Below are 21,938 nucleotides of genomic sequence, written 5' to 3' on the forward strand. Positions count from 1 at the left end.
ATGCATCCTCGGTTTAAGATAAGCCCTCTAGCCCAGCGCTTCTCAAAGTTTAAGGTGCACGTGAACCCCTGGGGGTCTGTTACAATGCAGACTCTGATCCTGCAGGTCTGGGTGAAGCCTGAGAGTCTGCCTTTCCAAGCAGCTCCCAGGAATTGCTGGGAGCATCTTGGAGCAGTGAGGAACCAGCCCCGTTTCCAAACAGGTTGTTGCTGCTCAGCCCCTCTGTTGTGGTGTCTAGATATGGGAGTCTGGAAAGTAGAGGGAAGCAGAATAACCAAAGTGATTTGGCCCTAATGTTGTCAAGTCTTTTTAGGACCTTACAGACCTAAGAAACTTGACAACAGCGCCCGTTTAGGATGCCACAGGTCTTTCTCATAGTGCAGAGTGGTGCTGATGTGTTAGGAAAAGCGCCTGTACTGTTCGCTGGGTCTGTCTAGTAACGTGTATTTTGAGGCAGCAGAATCAAAATAGTAAGATGGCTCTGAGCCTGGCATCTATTCTCTGATTTCATTGTTAGCAAACTTCTTCTTAGGAGGTGCTGCTTCCTGATAGCATCCTGAAAAATGAGTTGTGGCTAATGACAAAGATATCTTGGAGTGGAGTGGAGCAGCTTCTGTTTGTACCCAAACTATAGCTGATGCTTTATAAATACATTTTTTTCCCACGCGAATGGCATTCATGAGAGTTTCATGGTGGTTTGCTAACATTTCTTTTTAGAAGTAAATGGTATTGATAACAAACATTCGATTTCAAAGAAAGTTTGCTGCTGTGTTGCTGGCTCCTAGCAGGGTGTCCATGTGTGGATCCTGAGGCTGAGCAAGCTCACCCGTCTCACAGGGGTGTTCAGAGCTGAAGTTTCAGTTAAATTCACAGAAGTGTCATGATAACACTATTGATGAGCACTTCACTTTCTCTGACAGGCTGCATAATGTCAGTTTGTGATCAATAGATTTTTCTTCTCTTTAGATATTCTGTTTGGAGACAAGTCAGATTGTTGGAATCATTTGGGCAGAGCAATGACAGAAAATGAAGTGTTGTCACTCATGTGTTTAAAAAAATTTATTGCATGACATTTGATAGCTGTAAAAGAAGGTGTGTAACACACATAAATGTAGAATGCATAATGATAAGATGAACGCCCAAGGATCTGCCTTCCAACTCAAGACTAGAGCACCAGCGGCACCCAGGGGCCTTCCCGTTTCCTCCCTTCACCACCGTTCCCGCCTCGCCCAGCAGAGGAGACGACCACTGTCTTGCATTTTGTCATCATCCCTGTTCCTCTAAAGTGGGTTCTAGCACATACGTGTGTCTATAAGCAGAGTGTCAGGCTCTCTTCTTGAGGGCCTTCTCAAATGGTGTCCTTTTGCACGTTGTCTTCTGCACCTCGTTTTTTTCTCAGGCTCAGCCTTGTCGTGTGTTCTCATGTTTCAGCACCCTCCACCATCAGACAGGCCCTCGGGGCTGAATTTATCTCTTTTTAGTGATGAAGAGGTGGAAATTACTGCTACCATAAATTTTCCCTAGCAACACCTCAAATGGTAAATCCATCTGTACAGAATGTCTCATAATTTATTTAAAGAATCCTCTGTTTGTGGACATTTAGATTGCTCCACAGTTTTTACTATTGTAAAAACCAATGCAGGGAACATCCTTTTGCATGTATCTTTGTGCACTAAGATTATTTTCCACAAGATAAATCCCAAGAGGTGAAATTTGGGTTACCATGTGTACATACTTAGTGCTTTGAAATGGGCATTGCCAAATTGCGCCCCCCAGGGTCCAAATTTACATTCTCCATCACGAACGTTTACTTTTCCTTTCCTCAAACCCTTACGAAGGCTGAGTCTCATCTTTGTTTAATCCTTGTCAACTTGATGAATCATAAATTATATCTCATTGTTTTTATTTGCATCAATTTAATTGCTAGTGAAGTTGAACGTTTTTTTCATAAGCGTATTAGGCATTTGCATTTCTTCACATTTTTAAAAATTGCTTGTGAATCTGGATTTTAGATCCTGATAAGTTTGATTAATTTCTTGTTTGCATTTTATCTTTTCTTATTCACCAATTAGTTTTGGAACTTGTATAACTCATTTTACTGGTTACATTACTTAACACAATTTCCTTTATTACTCTCTCAAGAGGCTGGAGTTCTTTTATGAGTAATTTACTTATGCATTTATTTTTTAGAGATGGGAATGGCTGTAATACTTTCTGAATACTTCCACGTTTGAGAATGTCCTGGTTGTTATAGAATATTTGGGTCGCCGTCTTTTATCTGCAAGTATTGTCCTGATGGTCGGTTGGCTTTCTTCCTTCCTCCCCTCTGTCCACCCATCTGTCTGTCATAGTTCAGTCGTTCTTTCATTCATCCAGCACACAGTTCGTTAGTGTTCTACTGTATTATGGCTCTCTGCTGACATTACTGGCATGGGAGAGAAGATGAGTGCCTTCCGTGTGGGTTTCTTTTCTTAAATTTCCCTGATGATTGGTCCTTCCAGGATATACCTGAGCCTTTCGGTAGCTCTTGGATGTCCTGTAATGTCTTTGCTTATTGAATTTTCTGTAGCTGCTCTGATCTCTCCTTTTGCAATGCCTGTCCTATAGATGACTTCCAAGTTTCTGCTCTTTTTTCTTATTGTCGTTTCCTCTGAGTATTGGAAGACTTACATGAACTGGTTTTTCTAAATCATTAATTGTTTCTATAGTACTGAATCTGTTGTTAACTACATCCACTGTATGAATTTTCTTCTTACACAAATTTTAAATTGTTTATTAAAGTAATTACATGCATAATTAAAAATCATATAATACCTAAAGGATTGTAATGAAAACCCCCTCTGCCTGTTTTTCTCTGTTCCTATCCTCTTCCCCACAAGCAAGCACGTTTCACATATTTTAAGCTATTTCTTTGGATACTTTCTTCTTTATTCCTAAATAATGAACTTTACTCTTTCTTGATGTATTAAATTCTGGCATTATTTATTTCATGCTACTATAGATGAGGACTTAGCACTGTTCACTCTCCACCCTCTCCATCTTTCCAGCGTTATGATATCATTATTTTTAATTGAATCAATAAATAGTATTTACATTGTCATGACTCTGTAACTGTCAGTCACCACAGAGCCAGGTTGTATCCTATGATTTTTTCTTTTCTTGTTCAGCCTTTTGCTTTTCTGGGAGTATGTGCTTGTCTTTCTTTCCTTCTGTATTTACTCCTCCTGCTCCCAAACCTCTGTTTCCCAGGCGTTCTCCCCAGAGGCCCTTTCTGTGGGAGCCCGTCCTCTGGAGCCCTTGCCCTGCTCCCCTGCGCATGGGTTGTTTCCCTGGCTGCCGAGCGCTCATCTTGCCCAAGCCTGGCCTTGATTTCTCTCCCAGGTGGTATCCACTGTGTTTCTGCATCCCATGTCTTTCTCTTCTCTGGATTATTGTTGTTTTGCACAATAATCCTTCATTGTTCCAAATCTGCTCTGTTGGCATTTGTACAACGTGTAGACCAAGTGGGGCAGAGGAAGGGTCCCCCCCCCCCTTTTTTTAAGACTCTTGCAAATTGAAGAAACATTTTGAATCATTTAAAGAACACTATTAGTTTAAAATGCTCATGAACAGTTTTCTGTTACCAATTATGCATTGGAATACCAAAACTGAAATTGTTTTAGTTGTCTCCTTAAACTTTGCTACAGTTCACGATGATTACCCAGACGTGTGCCAACCGCGGGATAGATGTTGACTTAAGTCTAAAAGATGTTGACTAAATAGTTGCCTGTTATTTCTGCCTTCAAGTAGCTTGTGACCTAAAAAGCAATAAATGAGCACAGGTGGGGAGGAGGAGAGGAGAAGCTGCACTCAGCACGTGGAGTGGAAGAAGGCCAGCCTCTGCCCTCCCAAATGCCACAGGCCGTTGCTGCTTTTTCAGTGGAGGGGAGATGGTTACTTCTCTCCCACAACTCTTGAAACTTTGCAGTTAGTTCCCATCAAGGGCAAAGCCCAGGCCACAGGTGTGATGACGAGTGCCACCCATGTTTATGGGTGACCAGTTTTCAAAATGTCACAGGATTACACTCAAATTTGCGGTGGTCCCCCCACATTGCAGCTTTCAGTGCCTTGAGTGGGGTAATCCTAAACATCTGCACTTGCCCTCTAGTGTCCAGGAGTGCAGACCAGTGTGGAATTCTGGTTAACAGAGGGCAACAAACAAGGTACAAACAGGTAACAAACAAGTTACGCCCAATGAATTATCACATTAAAATGTGGCTGACTTCAAAGCATTTAAAATGCTTCTGGTTTGGGTCCCCCCAAATTAAAAGAATTTAGGTACAGGTAGTTAATTTAGGAGGTCTTCCAGGAAGTACAGTGAGGGGTGAAAGTGAAACAGGGAGGAGGAAAGCCTGCAAAGGGTGTGTTGATGCTCCCTGGGTACCCCTGGGGGACTGTGTAGAACATATCTCAGAGTTGGTGCAGTGAAGGGTAAGGAAGCTGGGGTTCTGAACCCCTCAACTCTCATTTCTCAGTGACTGAGATCACTTTTAGAGATGTTAATTTCCTGATACTTTTGGCCTGCCCTGCACTCAGGCCTAGCACCCTCTCCTGGCCAGGTGGTGTCCTTAGGCAGAGAGATGCACGTACTCTAGGTCAGAAGAGAAATCATCGGCTTGCAGGTGGTTGTCCACTGATGTTGCAGGTGACCTCTGGGTCAGGGGACACGTGGGCCCTGACAGGGTCTGCTGCAGGGGGCTGACTGGGAGGATTTGAGGGCAGCTGTACTGAGAGAGAAACACATACCTGGGCTGACCTTGAACCCTTGGCACACCCTATAGCGGTCTAAAGCAAGCCACCACTGGGGCCTGAAGGCTAGTGTCATTCCAGCGTGTGCCCATGTTCCTGAAGGAGTAGACCAACGGAGACTTAGCTAAGTAAGAATGATATGAAAGACAACTGAACGCCCTCATCCCCACCCCCGTTGTTTTTGCATGCCTAAGAGGAGTTTTGTAAACAATGGAGAATTAGAAAATAAAATTAGCTTGCACGATTTCAGATGGGAACAGATGCCTGCTTGCTTGATTTTTTTTTTTAATTCCCCCAAAAACCTCAAGCAGAGTTAATAATGTATGAAAATTAGGTACCATGTGTGCACTTCTCTTTGTAATGTTTTTATTAAGCAGTCAGTTGATGTAAAAATAACACTACACAACAATTGACATAATGGTGGACGCCACGGTGTGTATGGAAACATCCTCTTTGGATGTTCTGTTAGGTTTTCCATTATACTAGGACATTTTTTAAAAAAAGCTTTCAGAATTATTACATAATATGAAATTATATCAAGTTATAATTTGATAAAACAAATTGCCCAAATACAAATTCCAATTGCTTTTTAAAAAATGGCTTAGTCAACTAGAGATAATCTATGGAAGTAGGTTTCTACTTTTAAATTTAAATTGTTTAAAATTCTGCAGTAGATTCACACTCTGTCTTCTCAAATTTTCCCAAGATCACTTACTGATTAGAATGTGCCTTCTCTTCTTTCCTTTTCCCACCTCCACAGCTCTGGGCTATAAGTAGCAGGAAGAAGGAAGGAGAACAAAAGATCATGGACCCAGGGGTTTCCACTAGCTCAGTGATGTCCTAATTCGGAATGCAGAATGAGTCTGTACGAAGTTGACATGTGGGCATTGGACTGCCAGGTGGTAGTGTGTCCGCCCAGAGTCTGAATGCAGGTCTCTGTCATTTCCTAAAGAATCCACTCCTGCAGGTGTCCCAGCCTGTTGTGGAAGGGCAGCGGCTGCTCCTGTCACTGTGCTGGCCCCTCTGGGCTTTCCTGCACCTCCACAGTAGTGCTGGAAAGTTGCCTCCCACTTTGTGTGGTCTAGCAGAGCGCACTGAGGCACAGGGAAGTCCAGTATTTAGCCTAACCCTGCGGAGGTTCACTGCTGATTGAATATTTCTGTATTCTTCAGCATGCTTCACTTATACAACACCTTGAAATTATTAGTTATTCAACAAAACAAGTATCCAGTGTCAGCTCGTTTTATCTGCAAAGAGAGGGAATGACCACACAGGGCAGTTTAAATGGCTTGACAGAGTCAGAGCATCTTTTACTGGTGGTGGGAGTTGGTGGACACTTAGGAAAGACAATGAAGATTGTGGAAAGTTCTAAAGCTATTGAAATGAGTTAACGGGCTGATTGGTTTGGGGCATTTTGTCCTTTAACTCATGTCTAGGGGATCCTGGCTGGGCATGACCTTGCTTTGCAGCATCCTGTGATTGTCCGGTTGTGCCTTCTGGCATCATCCAGGCCACAGGTGTGGGCCAGCGCCCTCAGGGTAATAATACCTTGTGGTATTTTGAAAAGTAATTGCAGAAGAGACATTTGATCTTTATGACTTTCACCATAAGACTTTCTTGGAATCTTTGCAAGAAGTTGGTTGGAACAGAACTTTTCCATCTACACCATGGTCTATAAAAATAATCGTAACTGACTTCATGGGGCTTAAGTTTTTCTTTTGTTATTTTCTTCACTCTCTAATTAGATTTTGCTCATATGCGGGACAGAAGAGTCTGGCAGGAAAGAACCAGCATTAAAATAACGCAGAGATAGGGCTGTACCTGGCATTGCCCTAGCAAGAATAGAGACAGGGTTTGCTGCCCTGGACCTGTGGCTAACCCCAGAAGCCCCTGTCCAGGTGAGCATTTGCTCCGAAAGGAGGCCAGGTCACCTGGAGGCTTGGCCATGGGTCCGGAGACCTGGCGCTCTTCTCAGCCTGGCTGCTCCTGGATGTGGCCTTGGGCGTGCTCTCTCTCAACTGACCTCATCTCCACTGCACTCAAAAGCAATCTGGGAGTAATAATATCTGCCCTTGACTTCTCGGAATGCTAAAGGTGACAAATTGGTTGTCAGAATGTAAGGAGTCATTTATTTCTTGAGTGTAAAGACAGACTTTAAAGAGCTGAAATTAAATTTCAGGTTATGTTCATGGGCCGTTTGAGGAAGGAGATGCTCTTTTTAGTCAACTGTAGTCTAAAAAAAGAGAAAGAGAAAGACCTGATTTTTGTGCGACTTATGAGAACATGTGAAAACATCTACAAGAAGCTATAATTTTTCACCATTAATCCCCCAAATCATGTTGGAAGCAGGTTTAAGACCCTGTCTCACTCTATGAGTGTTCCTTCCATCAGGAATTCCTGGACACTTGATTTGTTTTGAAATGACTCGCAAAGAAATCAGTTTTCTAGAACCCCTTCAAAACTGTGTCTAGTGCCTCATAGCCTGGTAGGTTGGATGTCCCCAAGAGAGGCAGGCAGGGGTGATGGCAACAGCAGACACAGATCACCCCTGTCAGCTCCTTTTAAACCCTTCCAGGCTAGATGGGTATTACCAGTCAAGGGGCAGCAAACTTTGTCTGATCTTCTCCTGGAGCGAGTGGGGTCTTCGGGACGTCTAGAGTCTGACGGCACGTGGAGCACTGAGCCCTCAGATTTATTCATCAAGGTGTTCTTCACAGCTCATTAGTGTCCATGGAAGCCTTACATTACTCACTCATTTCGTGTTCTGTGTCATTGTCACACTGGGTCATTCCACAGTGTGAAGGGATCAGTTTTTGTTTGTTTTTTGCTGAGGAAGCTTCACGCTGAGCTAATGTCAGTGCCAATCTTCCTCTATTTTGTATGTGGGTCACCACCACAGCATGGCAAGTGACCATGACGAGTGGTGTAGGTCCATGCCCAGGAGCTGAACTTGGGCCGCCGAAGCAGAGCACGCCGAACTTAACCACTAGGCCACAGGGCCGGCCCTGAAGGGATCAGTTTTTAAAGATGCTTCAGAAGCGCTATTTTGTGTGTGAAAGAACAGGGCTGGTAAGAATGATTCCCTGTTGGTTTGGTGCTTCACACGTCTCAGAGCATGTGCAAATGCCTCACTCTGTCCTCACAGTGCCCTGGGCAGGCAGACTGGGCAAGGGGCGGCATGTCGTTTACAGGAAAGCAAACAGAGGCATGGAGGATTCAGCGGCCTGCCTGAGAGTCTCTGTTTCTCTCTTTCCAGTGAACTGCTGCCCACTTAGGAGACAGATATTTCTACCCCAGAGGCAAGTCTCTCACCCGCAGTGCTGACACTCAGCGCATGCTGCTGTGTGGGTCCCACACCGTGTCCTCCTCTTGAATGCTGGTGAAGAGCTGTTTAGTCACACAGCTGACCTAAGCAAAGCTTGAGCCTCCCTTTCCTCTGAGGCTATCGCTCGGTCACTGTTCCAAATAAAACAGGTCCTATTCATTAATTTCTGCACACATTCATCTGATGTTTTGTGTGAGCCACGCTGTGCAAGTCACATCACTATGGTTGTCTTAATTAATGGGGAACTTCGGAAAAATTTGTTCACCAGTCTTCCACATACTGCCAGCACCCCAGACCTGCCATGCTGCTTTGCCGCGTCTGGCCCGTACTTGTCTTCATAAGTGTTGGTGATGGTTACCACCAGCAGTGTGTTGACTCACCTGTCCCTCCCAGACGGGGACACTTCCATTACTGCCAGTGGAGCATCTCAGCCGTAATTCACCCTCACTCTCCCGTCTTTTCCTGGGTTGTCCCCGCCCTCACTTGGCCTCTTGCTCTTCAGCCTCCTCTGTGCAGCCCTTGACTTTCTGGTCTTCAGTCATCTCTGCCTGTTGTTTTCTGCTCAGATGCTCTGCACTGCTTTGTGCTCTCTGCCTTGGTGTGCCTGGCAGTGAAAAGTGAACACACAGAGGACAGTGCTGGTCCCTAGAATTCGCATACCTTCTCATCCCTCCACCAGGACCTGAGCTCCCACCCCACCTTCAGCCCTGGGTTCTATCAGCCCTCCCCACCTGCCTCTACCAGCTCCTACTCGACCTCCCTGAACTTGGGGACCTGCCTCCCCAACACTAGGCCCACCACCCGCTGGCCACCCTGCGTTCCTTGCTGCGATGCTCTGAGGCTGCCTGCTCTGTGGCTGGGCCTTGAGAGTCACTGTCCTGTCTGCTGGACTGCACGTTCTCCTGATGCTGGCAGTTGGGCCATCCCTGCTTCATGCCTGACCCCGTCAGTGGGTGGGCCTGGGGCCAGAGTCGTCTCCCTAACCCCGGTCTGCCTCTCCCACTGCCACTGACAGGCCACACAGGGCCTTTTCCTGGACAAGTGTCAGGGACATTAGAGGGCAAACTCTAGGCCTTTATTGTTTTGGGGGCCTCCCCACCCTGCTGCCTTAGCCAGCCTTGTTCTCAGCTGGTTAAAGTTGAATAGTAGTTGTTCCTAATCCTTCTGACTTCTTCAGCCGTCAGGGCAGAAACGTACAGGCAAACTGGGGTCCTGCAGCAGCTTGTTGCTAAACCGCCAAGGAGCTGGATCTGTGTTAGGACCAGTTTCTCTTTAATGTCACAAACGGAGATGGCCCTGAGGTCCCTGCATGTTTTCTACCAATGAAGACAGGCACAAAGAAGGGTGACAGCTCAGCCTGCTGTGTGCTGCAGGCAGAATGGTGGGGTTGCCAGCATCCTCGGCTTCCTCTGCTTTAAAGTGGGGGTTATAATAGTGCCCTTCCCACATGCCACGTGCTTAGAACACGGCCTGGCTCATTGTACGCGGGGATCGCCAGTTACTTGTCTGGGGGACAGTCAGCCCCCGGAAGCCAGGGGCTCTGCTTGGTTCTCCTCTGTCTCCCTGGCACCTGGAATAGAGCATGACTTATAGCTGGTGCTCAAGAAACATCTGTTACATCAAGTTCATAGATTAGGCAAAAGAGGGTGTGTGGCTCCCTGGAAGGAATGTGGAGTTTGGTGTCTAGAGGTCTGGACCCATCTGAGCCACTCACATGCTGCAAAACTTTAAGCAAGTCCTATAACCTACTGAACACCCATTTTGTCATATATTTCAATGGACATGTTATGAGATATTTTGTTTTCAGCTGAAAGTACTACAAACCTTCCTGAGTGTAACAGTAAGGAGCTTGATGACCTCCCCTACAGGATGGCTGATTCCTCCAGCTCGGCCCTGCCAGGGCTCTCCAGAGGCCTCTGTGTGCCTCTAGGTGCCCCCTCCTCATTCTAAGAGCTGCCCCCATTCCAAAGCTCCGTTTCCTCCCCCATGTCTCCTGCACCTGTGTTTATTTGGGAAGGAAGCTTTTCTCTGAAGCCCCCTGCAGCCACCTCAGGTCCTGTTGGCTGTGATTTCTGTCACATGCCCATGTGGTAGCAGGGTCAGACGTTGCCACTTGTGAAATGGAAGGCTGCTTGTGCCAGCAGGAAGGGAGGGAGGAGCTGGGAAGATGACTGTGTCTATGGGGCAGGCAGCTGACAGTGGCTTCTCCATGGGACGTTGATGATAATACAACTGTTATGGGGTTGTTAGGAGCAAACGGGATCACATAGGTGGAAGTGCAAAGTGGAGGTCCCTAACAGGTGGCCCATATCTATCCTATTGATATTACATTTGTCCAGATACATGTTTAAAAAGAAAATGTGATTGCGCTTAGGTGGGGTTTGTCCTCTCCATTGTGGCCGCAGTCTCCACCATCCCCTGTTGTCTTATACGTAGTTACTTCACTCATTTTGCTACCTGCCTGGTCCCTCAAGGGATTTAAGTTCGCAGGCCCTGTGGTAGAGCATTGTAATATCCATGTTCAGCTAGTTTATTCTTATACTGTGCAATTAGAGTGTGAACAGCTTTAATTAAAAAGAAAATCCTTTATTTTCTCATTAGATTTAATCATGAGGTGGGGAGGTTTGGATCTAGATATTCCAGTCTTCCCTGGCCTTGCCCCCCCTTCTCCAAGATCCGCCATGAGAGGTACACGCTGGCCATAGGACGGTTTCCTGGTCCCCGGCAGTGTCTGTGTGCCCAGAGCTGCCTTTGGAAGGTTGGCTTTCTCTCTAAGGCACCAGAGCCAGGATAGTTTGGACAGTGTCTCCTTTGCAATATGGACACTCTCATCAGTTGATTGAAAAACAAGCAAACAAGCAAAAAACCAAAAGCACTCCATTTCAGTGTTTGTAGATCACGTGTTCACAGGGCCTGTAGTGGTTTGTATTCTCCCTGACATGCATCTCTCTGTTAATTTGAAAGCTATTGACGTTCTACGTGAGTCCATATGCAGTACCAATTTCTTTCTTTCTTCTTTTTTTTTTGAGAAAGATTGGTCCTGCACTAACATCTGTTGCCAATCTTCCTCTTTTTTTTTTTAATCTTTTTTTCCCCCAAAGTCCCAGTACATACTTGTGTATCATACTTGTAGAGTTGTAGCTCTTCTATATGGGACGCTGCCTCAGCATGGCTTGATGAGCAGTGAGTAGGTCTGCCCCAGGATCTGAACCGGCGAACCCCTGGCCGCGGAAGCGGAGCACACCAACTTAACTGCTATGCCACCGGGCTGGCCCCAGTACCAATTTCTTTTCTTCTTATTTTTCTTTCTCGTTTGTTTGTTCAATTAAAAAAAAAAAAAAATCTAACTGCTTTCTTGCCTTGAGATGTAAATTCCACATTTTGGCTGCATTGGATTCCAAGTTTTCTGAGAAAAGGCTTAAATTTATTAGGTTAGTTCACAATGTTCTCACAGAGAACTTTTCTTAGAGGCATGGAGCCATATGTGGTTGGGGTTGTTTTAAGATAAATAATGTAAGAGAATCGGCATTACATCGTTTACAGAAACTCAGGCTATGCCTGTCGCTTAAATAATTATCACACGTGATTTACAAGTGTGGTCCATGGTGGAAGAGGAGAGGGTTGCGGTGGAAGGTCAAAGTGACGTTTCCGTGTTTTGTGCTCTGTGTTGATGGCGCCTCTGAGTCAGGGCAGAATCAGATAGGCGCTGCAGGGACCAGAGGAGCCTCCGGGAAGCCTGCTGTAACTGGGAATTATTCCCCATCACCCTCCCAGGATCTGGCTTCTCAGTAGCATTAGAGTAGCAAGTGAATAACAGGTTGGATCATAAATAGGCCTTTGCATGAGATTGAATCTTAGCAGTGGGGACAGGCTTGGGTTGGTTATGTCACTGGTGATATTCATATTTTCTGTATTTACCTCTAAAGAGGGGGAAAAAAACAGAGAGGGCCTCTTTTTAAAATAATAATCATGCTTTCTCAGTGCCTAACTTGGAATATGTTCATGATTATTTATATATATAGTGTGTGTGTATCTATCTGTCTGTAGATATATACACACATATACATGTAATATACACATGTATAAACACACAGACACTGCTGTAAACATAAACTGCTGGCAGCAGAAGGCAAGTTATCACAGTTTACTGCAGAACATTGATTTCCAGATGTTTGAATTTCATGAACTAGGAATATAAAAAAATAAAAAAGAAATTGGCAGGTCCGGCATGGCTTGTCAACTTCATATTTTCCAAGATCATTAAAAAAAATTTTTTTGGTGATGGATGTTAACTTATTGTGGTGATCATTTCGCAATATTATACAAATATCAAATCATTATGTTGTACACCTAAAACTAATATAATGTTATATGTCAATTATATATCAATAAAAAATTTTTTAATTGTGGTAAAATACACATAACATAAAATTTACCATCCTAACCATTTTTAAGTGTACGATTCAATAAGTTATGTACATTTGCATCATGCAATCCAAGATCATTTTGTAAAGGAGTGAGACAGAAGGACCCCCACCTACTATGCTCATCATTTCATAAAAGAAAGAGCATTTTAACACCAAAAGGAAAACTGGGAAGGCTATCATCTTAGATCTAAGAAATTCCTCACTAATCTGTGGTAAAATAGTATAGAGAAAAGTAATGGTCCAAGGAAAAATAATAGTACAGAGAAAAATATAGCAAGGAGCTCTGTGTAGCCATTACTCAGATTTTGAAAATGCTAACCTTTTGTCATCTTTGCTCCCAGTCGTTCCTTCTCAAAGTACCTGTACGTGAACTGTCTGTTACCAGGCCATGGCGAGATAAAGAGCTTGTACCAGAATGAAATCAGCAACACCACTAAGCACACAGTTCAGTAGCTGATAAGTTCTTCATAGCAAGACTTTGTTGACTAAGGAAGCGTTGTGTTGGTTTACATCCTGGCATGAGCATCTTTTTGTCAGTGGTCCAAGTGCCTATCGCAGGTAGTTTACATGCTGGCACTGGTCAGTAGCTCTGTTCTAGATCTGATTTTGTTTTTATAGAAGTAGAAGTTGACAGTCACAGTTGAAGCCCATATATAGTCATTCCACTATGATCCCATTCTCTTCTCTTTCTCCCCAAAGTTAACTAGTGTACTGAAGTTGGTTTGTATTCTCCCAGTCCGTACTACATCTGCATGAACCCATTAATAATGTTGTTTTATGTAAATGGAATACTGCTATATATAGCCTTCTGAAACTGAATTTGGTTCCCATAACATGAGTTTAAAGACTTACCATTTTGATACATTTAGATCTAAGTTATAGTATTGCTTTCTATGACTATACCACATTATATTTATCTTGTCTCCTGTCAATGGACATTTATTTGTAGGTTTTGCTAATACAAACAACACTACAGTACACAATCCTGTGAGCCTGTCCTGTGCACCCAAATGAGAATGTATCCAGAGGAGTTATCTGGGAGGAGAGTCATGGGTCAAAGGTGAAGTGATGTCTTCATTCACAAAATCTAATTAGCGTCTTAACCAACCTAGTGTTTACTACAGCTTTTCAGGTGAATGGGGAGTTGGAAAGATAATAAGTCAACCATTAATAAATTTGGTTTTCTGGACCAAATTGAGAGCTGCCAATTGCTGTATTTGAAGGTTTAGCTCAGAGTGTCTATAATGGAGATGATCTGGTTGGTTGGTTACAGTGACTTTTCTTTGTGTCTTTGGATATGGGGCAGGGACAATCAGGGAGAAGCCAGCCTTTCATTAAGTTTCCCCCTTTCCATGTGAACTGTAAAATGTTAGCAGACTCGGTCTGGGAGGCGGATGAAACTGAGTGTTGCTGTCTCTTGGGCTTTGTTACAGATGGCTTTTTTGGTCTAAGAAAATCCCCTGGGCCAAAACTTGACCAGTCTCCTCTGACAAGTTTCTCCGCAGGCCCTTCTGGATGGCTGTGCTGTTGCTCAGAGTGTCAGCTGATCTGAGTTTCTTTCAACCGTCTAGTCTATGGTTTCTTTGAACAATTTGGGGAGATATCCAGGAGGGAAGTGGACCCAGGATCCATTGGACATCAGAGGCGTGTCCCCAGCTGGCTTGGAGGAAGTCTGGGAGGCCTCCCATGGCCAGCGTCCCTGTGCAGCCACCATGTAGCCTGCTAGGAGCCCTCAGGATTTTGGCTACGGATGAGTCAGGCTTCAGTCTCAAAGACCAAACCGAGAACTGAGACGATGGCTAAATGTGCTTGATGGCTCTCTTCACAGCCTTCTCTGTTATCTTCAGCAAGCAATGGAGCGTTTTGATACTCTTTAGAAAACAGGAAGTAGGAAGACAATTTGGTGAGAAAAAGCTATAGAGACATCAGAGAAAAAAATAACAGACTAAAAAGGCTTTTCATTTACAGGGCTCTTCTTAATCTGTCCAAGAAGCCTATTAGTTGACCATTCCCAAATATTGCATGACAAGTTGAGTTACGGGTGGGAAAGTCTGAGGGAGAGCACACCGATGACTGATCTGTGTTAGTGATTCAGGTGCCTGCCTGGTCAACATTTGTGTATGATCCGGCCCCTCTGAACCACTGTGGAACATACACCAAGTTATCAGATGGAAGCTTTTTCAGTGGTGGCTGCCTGTGAAGTAATTGGTGTTTTGGATATACAAGCACGTTTACATTTGTAAAATAATTCTTTCTATTTTTTACAATCAGCTGTCAAAGCTTGAAAAACAGCAGCAGAGGAAAGAAAAGACCAGAGCCAAAGGGCCTTCTGAATCAAGCAAAGAAAGAAACGCTCCTCGGAAGGAAGACCGCAGCGCCAGCAGCGGGGCCGAGGGCGATGTGTCCTCTGAACGGGAACCGTAGGCCTGAGGGATGAAACTCAGGTAGGAGCTTCCCCTCCCTGCATAACTTTGTCTTCTCACATTTTGGGCAAACAGTAATGAATAGAAGACAGAGTAGCTTTTGAGGCGGAATCCATTTTATGGACATTTATCCGTAACTTCCTTAAATCTGCTGCCCTCTAAGATGGAGAGAAAAGTTGAGATGCAGGAGCGTCAAGTACCCATGGGCCTGGGGCATTCACCTAGAAGGAGGTTCTGCTGGTGCCACCTTCCTTGGTTGCCTGTGTCAGTTGACAACTGCTACTGCTATTAGCGTTTCTAGAGTGTTTGCAGATCCTTAATCCAGTCCAGGAGCTTCACGTGAGCTCTCGCCGTTGCTCCCTCTTCTCCATGCTTGCTCTCAGCAGCTCCAGTGGAGGCCATGGTCCTCTGCAGCAGCCTCTTCTCCTAATTTCCTGCTTCATGTTCTGCCATCCTTCACTTTATCTGGCATGGCATTGCCGGGTTACTCTTCTTAAAACAGGATTTTATTCTCATCTCTTCCGTGCCCAGGAATGCATTGCAGTTCACTATTGCATTAAGTCCATCTCCCTGCCTGAAGATCAGAGGCCTCTAAAACTTGATCCAGCCATCTGATGGCCCTTGGCTCGAGTTTGTTCCCTCAGGTATTGAGAGCCTCTTACTTGTCAGGAGTTCACAAGTTCAGGAAAAAGCATAGAAATAATTATGCTGCAGCATCGTGCATTGTGGTGATGATGGGAACATGAGTGGGTTGAGAGGGAAGTCGGGGAGGCTCCACAGAGGGGAGCATGCTGGAACTGGACCTCGAAGGACTGGGAGATGAAAGGAGAGGGTAGGGAGCCGCCTAAGCCAAGAGAGGAACAGGTGCAAGTGTTGCGGGAGGGACAAAGGCAGATGAGTTTTGAAACAGAGGTAGGCTGTGAGGAATGGCTGAAGCCTTGGGTACAATTGAGGGCATTGTCTAGGGAGTTTCTCCAAAGTTAGAGAAGCAGGAGGGTTCTGGATCATAAAGGGTCTGGTATGCAACTGTGAGAAATTTGGATTTCATCCTGGGGTGATGGAAACCTCTGAAAGGTTTTAAGTGTACAAGTGACATAATCAGATACAAAATTTTAAAAGATCACTCCAGCAGCCTTGGGGAGTGAGGCTGGAAGTAGATAGGCCAGTTAGGAGGCAGTTGCAGAAATTAAGAGAAGATATTATAGTGGCACTAGAGAGGGAGAGGGGGATTGAAAGGTGTAAAGAAAACAGAATCATTTCAACTTGGTGACTAGTTAGATGTGGGACAGGAAGCATCTAGAATGACTTGGGCTCCTGGTTTGAATGACGGGGTAAACACAGAAGGTGGGGGTTGCTGATGAGACCTAGTTTGGACATGCTACGTTGAAGGTACCTGCTGGCAGCCAGGGGGATGTCAGTGGTCTGTTGAGTCTGTGGATCCAGAGGTAAGGAGCAAGGTCCAGGCATACATTTTGGAGTCTTCAGCTAATAGACTGTGTGGTTCAAACCAAGTTGGCAGACGGGTTTGCCCTGGAGATGCCAAATTGCGCGAGAGGAGAACATTAGTAAGATGGTTTTCTGCCTTCTGAAAGGGAGTAGGGGTCAGAAGTCCATATACGCAATGTCCTTTAGGATGCACACCACCAGATATTGAGATACATTACAAAGCCATAGTAATAGTTGGGTGCAGTGGTACCAGCTCACAAACATAAGCAGACGAAAGAAGCAGAACAGACAGCTCAGAAAGGATGAGTTGTTGATTCATTGATAGTTTTAAGCGGTGGAGGCTCTAGATAATAAATCCTATTGTCCTGTTGACTTTTCCCCTACTCACTATATTTTCTTCCAGTGTAACTTCAGGACATGACAGAGCTGTGGTCACTGGTCTTGGCTTATTTATCTCACATACTCACATGACAGTGAAGTGGGGAGCAGAGGGAAGTTCCTTCCCACTTGGCCTCATCTGTCACAGTTGCAGCCCCGCCTTTTTCTTGATCCTGCTGCTCTGGCCTAAAGCCATTGATTCGTATTCATGAACTGAAACAGTTGGTGTGAGTTAGGGAGTCTTCTGAAATGTGGTATTTGGTGTCTAGGTAATGTTAAATATTCATGAGTATACAATAGCGTTTTATGTGGTATTTATATCACATAAAACTTCCATTCCCACCCCTCCAGAACTTCGTGATGATTTGCACATAGTAGTGGTCAGGTTTGTCATCACAGATATTGCTAGTGCTTCTGATTTACAATCTGTCTGGAAATCCTAAATCTGAAGGGGTGCAATGTGCCACATAAAGACAGTGCACAGAGCAGCTCTTCAGGTTAGTTTTATAATTATGGTAAAGTGGGTCCAGCAGTAACTCAGAAACTCATTGAGTTCTTACTTCCATCCAACCAATTTCTGTGTGATGTTAAGTCACTTATATAATTTCTGCTTCCTTGGTTTTTCTTCTGTTAACTACATGAATAAAACTCATTCCCTTTGTTGGCGATATTGGGAAAAGCAGGCAGATAGAAGCTGTAGTGCCTGGTGACCGTCCTAGCAGGCTGGGGCATGAGGAACAAGCTGAAGGGGGTCCTCTCCCATGTTTCTGTGGAGCTTCTCAAGCTTCCCCTGGCCCCAGGGACGTGTTGGAGAGACTAGCCCAGCACCTGCACCTGCCCCTGAAGGAAGGATGAAGGACAAATTAATCTGATGACCAGGGACCAACATTTGTTAGGCCAGGTTTTCAGAGTGGGTAGTTCCTTGATCCAGAAGCAAAATCCAGAGTGGATACTTCCTATTTTCACTCCTTGGGCTGAGGGCAGCTGCCTAGCCTTCATGCTTTTTCACTCTTTTGGCCCCATCGGGCATGGCACTGTGCCTTTCCCTTCAGTTTTAAAACTATAAATAATAGCCTTTCCCTAGGGAATTGGGACCTTACAACAAGTTAAAAAAGTTTCAAATTTTCAGACTCCCATGATGAACTCAATGAATGGTAAAGGAAAAAAATACAAGCACCCCCAGTAACAAAACCCAGCTTATCAACCTAAATACACACAAACACACACACACACCCCCACACTCTCACACACTCACATACTCTCAAATGTGCCTTGGAGCTTTGTATTTTCAAAATGGCTTTAGGAATTCTAATGCTACCTAGTTGATTCCTTTCTTGATTGCATTATCAACCTGCTAATATATTTTATAAATTTAATGTCTTGATTTTTGGTTTAACTACGTCAGATCACTACTTTGAAAATGTTTGTTTAATTTATTGAGGGGTATTGAATTCTATTACTTTTTAAATCGGTGCAAAACATAACAACTTGAAGACCTTCATTTGCATTAGATTTTGGCCTCAGAATAATTCCAGTAGAGAGTGTACCATGGGCATCAGTATCCTGTAGCCACTGGGCAGCCTGGGGGTGATTTTCCCATTTCTGTGGGCAAGAAAAACACCTGAGGGCCCCAGGTGTAAAGGAAGAGACAGTAACTGTATCATCGAACATCCAGGAAGACGTGTTTGCAGAAAGAAAACTGAGCGCACAGAAAGAAGGGCCAGAGGTGAGAGTGAGCATTTCTCTCCAGCATCTCCCAAGTTTAAGAGGTGAAATTTCTCATAGACTTGTAGGTATCTATTTTTTGCTTCTCTAAAATTGATGAAATTTTTTTAAACTTGTATTTATTCTCAGGGTAGTGCAGATTGGGTAGCATAGAACTTCGGGTAAATTGTACTGTTGTTCCGTCAACCACCCAAAAAGAGCTAGCCAGAGAGGAGACACAGCAGTGGGGGAAGCAAACCCAAGGGGCACAGCGGTTTGAAAAGAGTAGACAGATGTGTTTTCCTTCTCTCTCGCTGTAAGTCAAGTTCATTGTAGCCATAGCATCATTATGGCCCTAGGAGAGAGGAGGGGAGAGGGTGAGGGAAGAGAGATGATGTAGGGGAAGCCCCTGCCTGGCAGGAGGGAAGGGAGACAAGAGAGTGGGAGAGACAAGAGGGACACACAGACGGGATGCCAGAGGCCACACCTGGTGTTCTGGCTCCCCGCTCCAGGCTGGAATCCTTGGGGTGGAGTTAGGTGGTGGGAAAGCTGGAAGCCATGGGAGTCTGTGCTCTGGTCCCTGGTGGGAGTTCTGGAAGGAGACTGCTGTACAGAATGGCTCCAGGTCTCCACGAGGCTGCTGCAGCGGAGTGGAAGGGGCGGCAGGACATGGTTAGGCATTCAGGAGGCAGGAGTTAACAGAAGGTCTCACGTGCCCTGTGAGGGGCTCAGAAGAGAGCTGTGTGGGGGTCTCTCGGGCCGACTGTGGGTCCTGGGTGAAGGGAGCCTGCCGCAGAGGCTGGGAGGGGCAGCTTCATTGAGGAGGGCAGAGGGCTCATGGCCTCAGCTCTTAACATGACCTCCATCTGGCCTCCTGGGTGAGACTTGAGGTGTGGCCAAGTCAGCCAGGGAGGACCTCTGGCCCCTGAGCAATCGAGTGCCCCTCAGTAATGTGCACCAGGACCTAGTGCTGAGCCACAGAGGCCACCAAGGACTGAGCTGTTTTGACACCAAGGCGGGACAGAGTTACTGTGCCTTCAGGATTTCCCCTGCTCAGCAGATAGAGGCTTGTGAGGAAGTTTGGATGGGCCATGGAAATGCAGAAGCCACGTTCTCTTTGCACATTTATGTAGTACCATCTGGGTTTTTGTCTAAGCACACAAGGAAAACCATTGGTTTATTCACAGTTTAAGGTAGGCGTCTAGCTGCAATCATTCAAACCAGATATAGCGGCAGAGGCCTGGTGGCTGTGCCGACGTCTCTGCGTGAATGGATGTAAGTGAGAGATCCTCTGAACTGGCATGCTAGCTGCCTCTGAGACACCCCCAGCCAGCCAAGGACCAGGGTACCCCCACGTCAGAGATTTTAGCCATGTTCCGGAAACTGAAGACTCTAAAGGGGCCAGGACTAAACGACAGCTGGCACTCTAATGATATATTTGGGTTTTTTTTGCCCGTGGGCTTTTGTTACCTTTCTCCTGAAATGTGTCATCCCAGTAGACCCACAAAATCACCCCCAAATATTCAGGTATCTGGAAGGGCTGAATTAGTAGTGAAAGACAGAAGGTGACCTTGGCATTAGCTTTGCTCCACAGGAAAACAGCAGCCCCCGCCCGCCCCCCATGAGGGGAGCTGCAGTTTTCATTTGCTTTTCTTTGAAAACAGAGCCGTAGGGAGCCTCACAGGCCCTAAGGGAAGCAGCTTTGAGTTTCCAAGGCGTGAGAGAGAAAGAAGGCAAAAGAACAGGGAATGAGAAACTGCATGATCTTGGGCATATTTTTCTTTGAAAATGAGTTAAAAACCTTCATGGTTCGGAGGACATTCCCAGAGTGTCAGCATTTCTTTATCACATTGCAAACGTTGGTTCTTATTTTATCAAGTTGACATGAAACTGCTAAAATTAGCTTCTGTGTTTGCCGTCTGTCTCACTCCTTCAGGCTCCTCACCTTGCGGGGAGGATTCAGGGTTTTCAGTGCGGCTGTGGTTGTTTCCCCCTTTCTGGCGCACAGCTACAGGCGCCAGGGCGACTTCTCACTGAGAGAGTGTGGTTTCCGCCTCTGACTGCAGGTTCAAGTGTCACCTCGTTTGGGTGTTTACTTAACTGCCATCATTAAGGTGTGAGAGGAGCCGGCTCCTGACCAGTGCCCCACATTTCTGTCCTCAAATGTCAATGCACTCGAAACCAGACAAGGAAAGTGTTCTGGAAGATGCCATCTGTTTGCTTTTTCAACTTGACCGTTGTCTGAATAGTAAGATGTGTCCTGGCTGAGCACATTTCTTCCTAATGAGCTAGAGCAGCGTGCATGTGTGTGTGTGTATATCCTATTAAAAGGGTATTCCATCACTTTTCACTGTTTTTTTCCCTGTAGAAGGTAGGATCTCTTTCGTTCCCAGAGCTTTGCTTTGCCTGCCTGTGTCAGCATTCACACTGCTTTCCTCGTGTGCTGGTACTTCGTGGTATGAAACTAGCTGTGCCTCTGAGGTGGTGTTTCATTTTTTAACTTCAAATAATTTTTTTTTTAGTGGTTGCCCTAGAGTTTGCAATATACATTTTTAACTAATCTAAGTCCACCTTCAAATAACACCATACCACTTCACATGTATTACAGGTACCTTATAACAGCATTTCCCAGTTCCTCCCTTCCATCACTTGTGACACGGCTGTCATTCATTTCATTTTCCATATACTGTACAACCCAGTACACTGTTACTATTACTATTTTATAAATAGTTATTTTTTAGATGAATTAAGAATGAGAAAAAGAAAAGATCTTATTTTACCTTCGTTTCTTCTTAATGGTCTTCTTTTCATTATGTGAATCCAAGCTTCTGACCTATATCGTGTTCTTCTGCCTGAAGAGCTTTTTACCATTTCTTGCAGTGCATCTCTGAGAAAGTCTTTATTACTCCTTCACTTTTAAAGGATAATTTCAGTGGTATAGAATTCTAGATTGGTGGGGGTTTTCTGTTAATACTTTAAATGTTTTATTCCACTCTCTTCTTGCTTGCATAATTTCTTCTGAGAAGTCCTCATAATTCTCATCCTTGTTCCTCTTTAGGTAAGGTGGGTTCACAGCCTGCCCCCATTCCTCTCTCTCCTCCACGCACTGGCTTCTTTGAAGATTTTCTCTTTGCTTTTTGCAGTTTGAATATGATTTGCCTGGGTGCAGTTCCTGCTTGGTGTTCTCTGAGCCTCCTGGTTCTATGATTTGGTGTCTGTCATTAAATTTGAAACGTTCTTGGCCATCATGACTTCAAATATGTCTTCTCTGCTCTCTCTCCTTTCTCCTTCTGGTATTCCAGTTATGTGTGTGTTAACCTTTTGCAGTTGCCCCACAGGTCTTGGATGGTCTGTGCCTTTTTCCCCCCATTCGTTTCTCTCTTTGCATATCAGTTTGGGAAGTTTGTATTGACCTATCTTCAAGCCCACTGATTCATCCCTTGGCTG

The 21,938-nt window shown here is 45.0% G+C and overlaps 1 protein-coding gene across 1 annotated transcript in view; it reads left to right on the forward strand.

Moving 5' to 3' along the window:
• Window positions 1-21,938, forward strand: part of DTD1 (D-aminoacyl-tRNA deacylase 1) — a 167,504-nt gene that overhangs the window by 139,408 nt on the left and 6,158 nt on the right. Inside the window, exon 5 of the mRNA XM_058563306.1 lies at window positions 14,812-14,984. Coding sequence (XP_058419289.1) covers window positions 14,812-14,964 — 153 coding nt within the window. The 3' untranslated portion in view covers window positions 14,965-14,984. The remainder of the gene's footprint in view (window positions 1-14,811; window positions 14,985-21,938) is intronic.

The sequence above is a fragment of the Diceros bicornis genome, chromosome 19 (genome assembly GCF_020826845.1).
Source record: "Diceros bicornis minor isolate mBicDic1 chromosome 19, mDicBic1.mat.cur, whole genome shotgun sequence".
Lineage (NCBI taxonomy): Eukaryota > Metazoa > Chordata > Mammalia > Perissodactyla > Rhinocerotidae > Diceros > Diceros bicornis.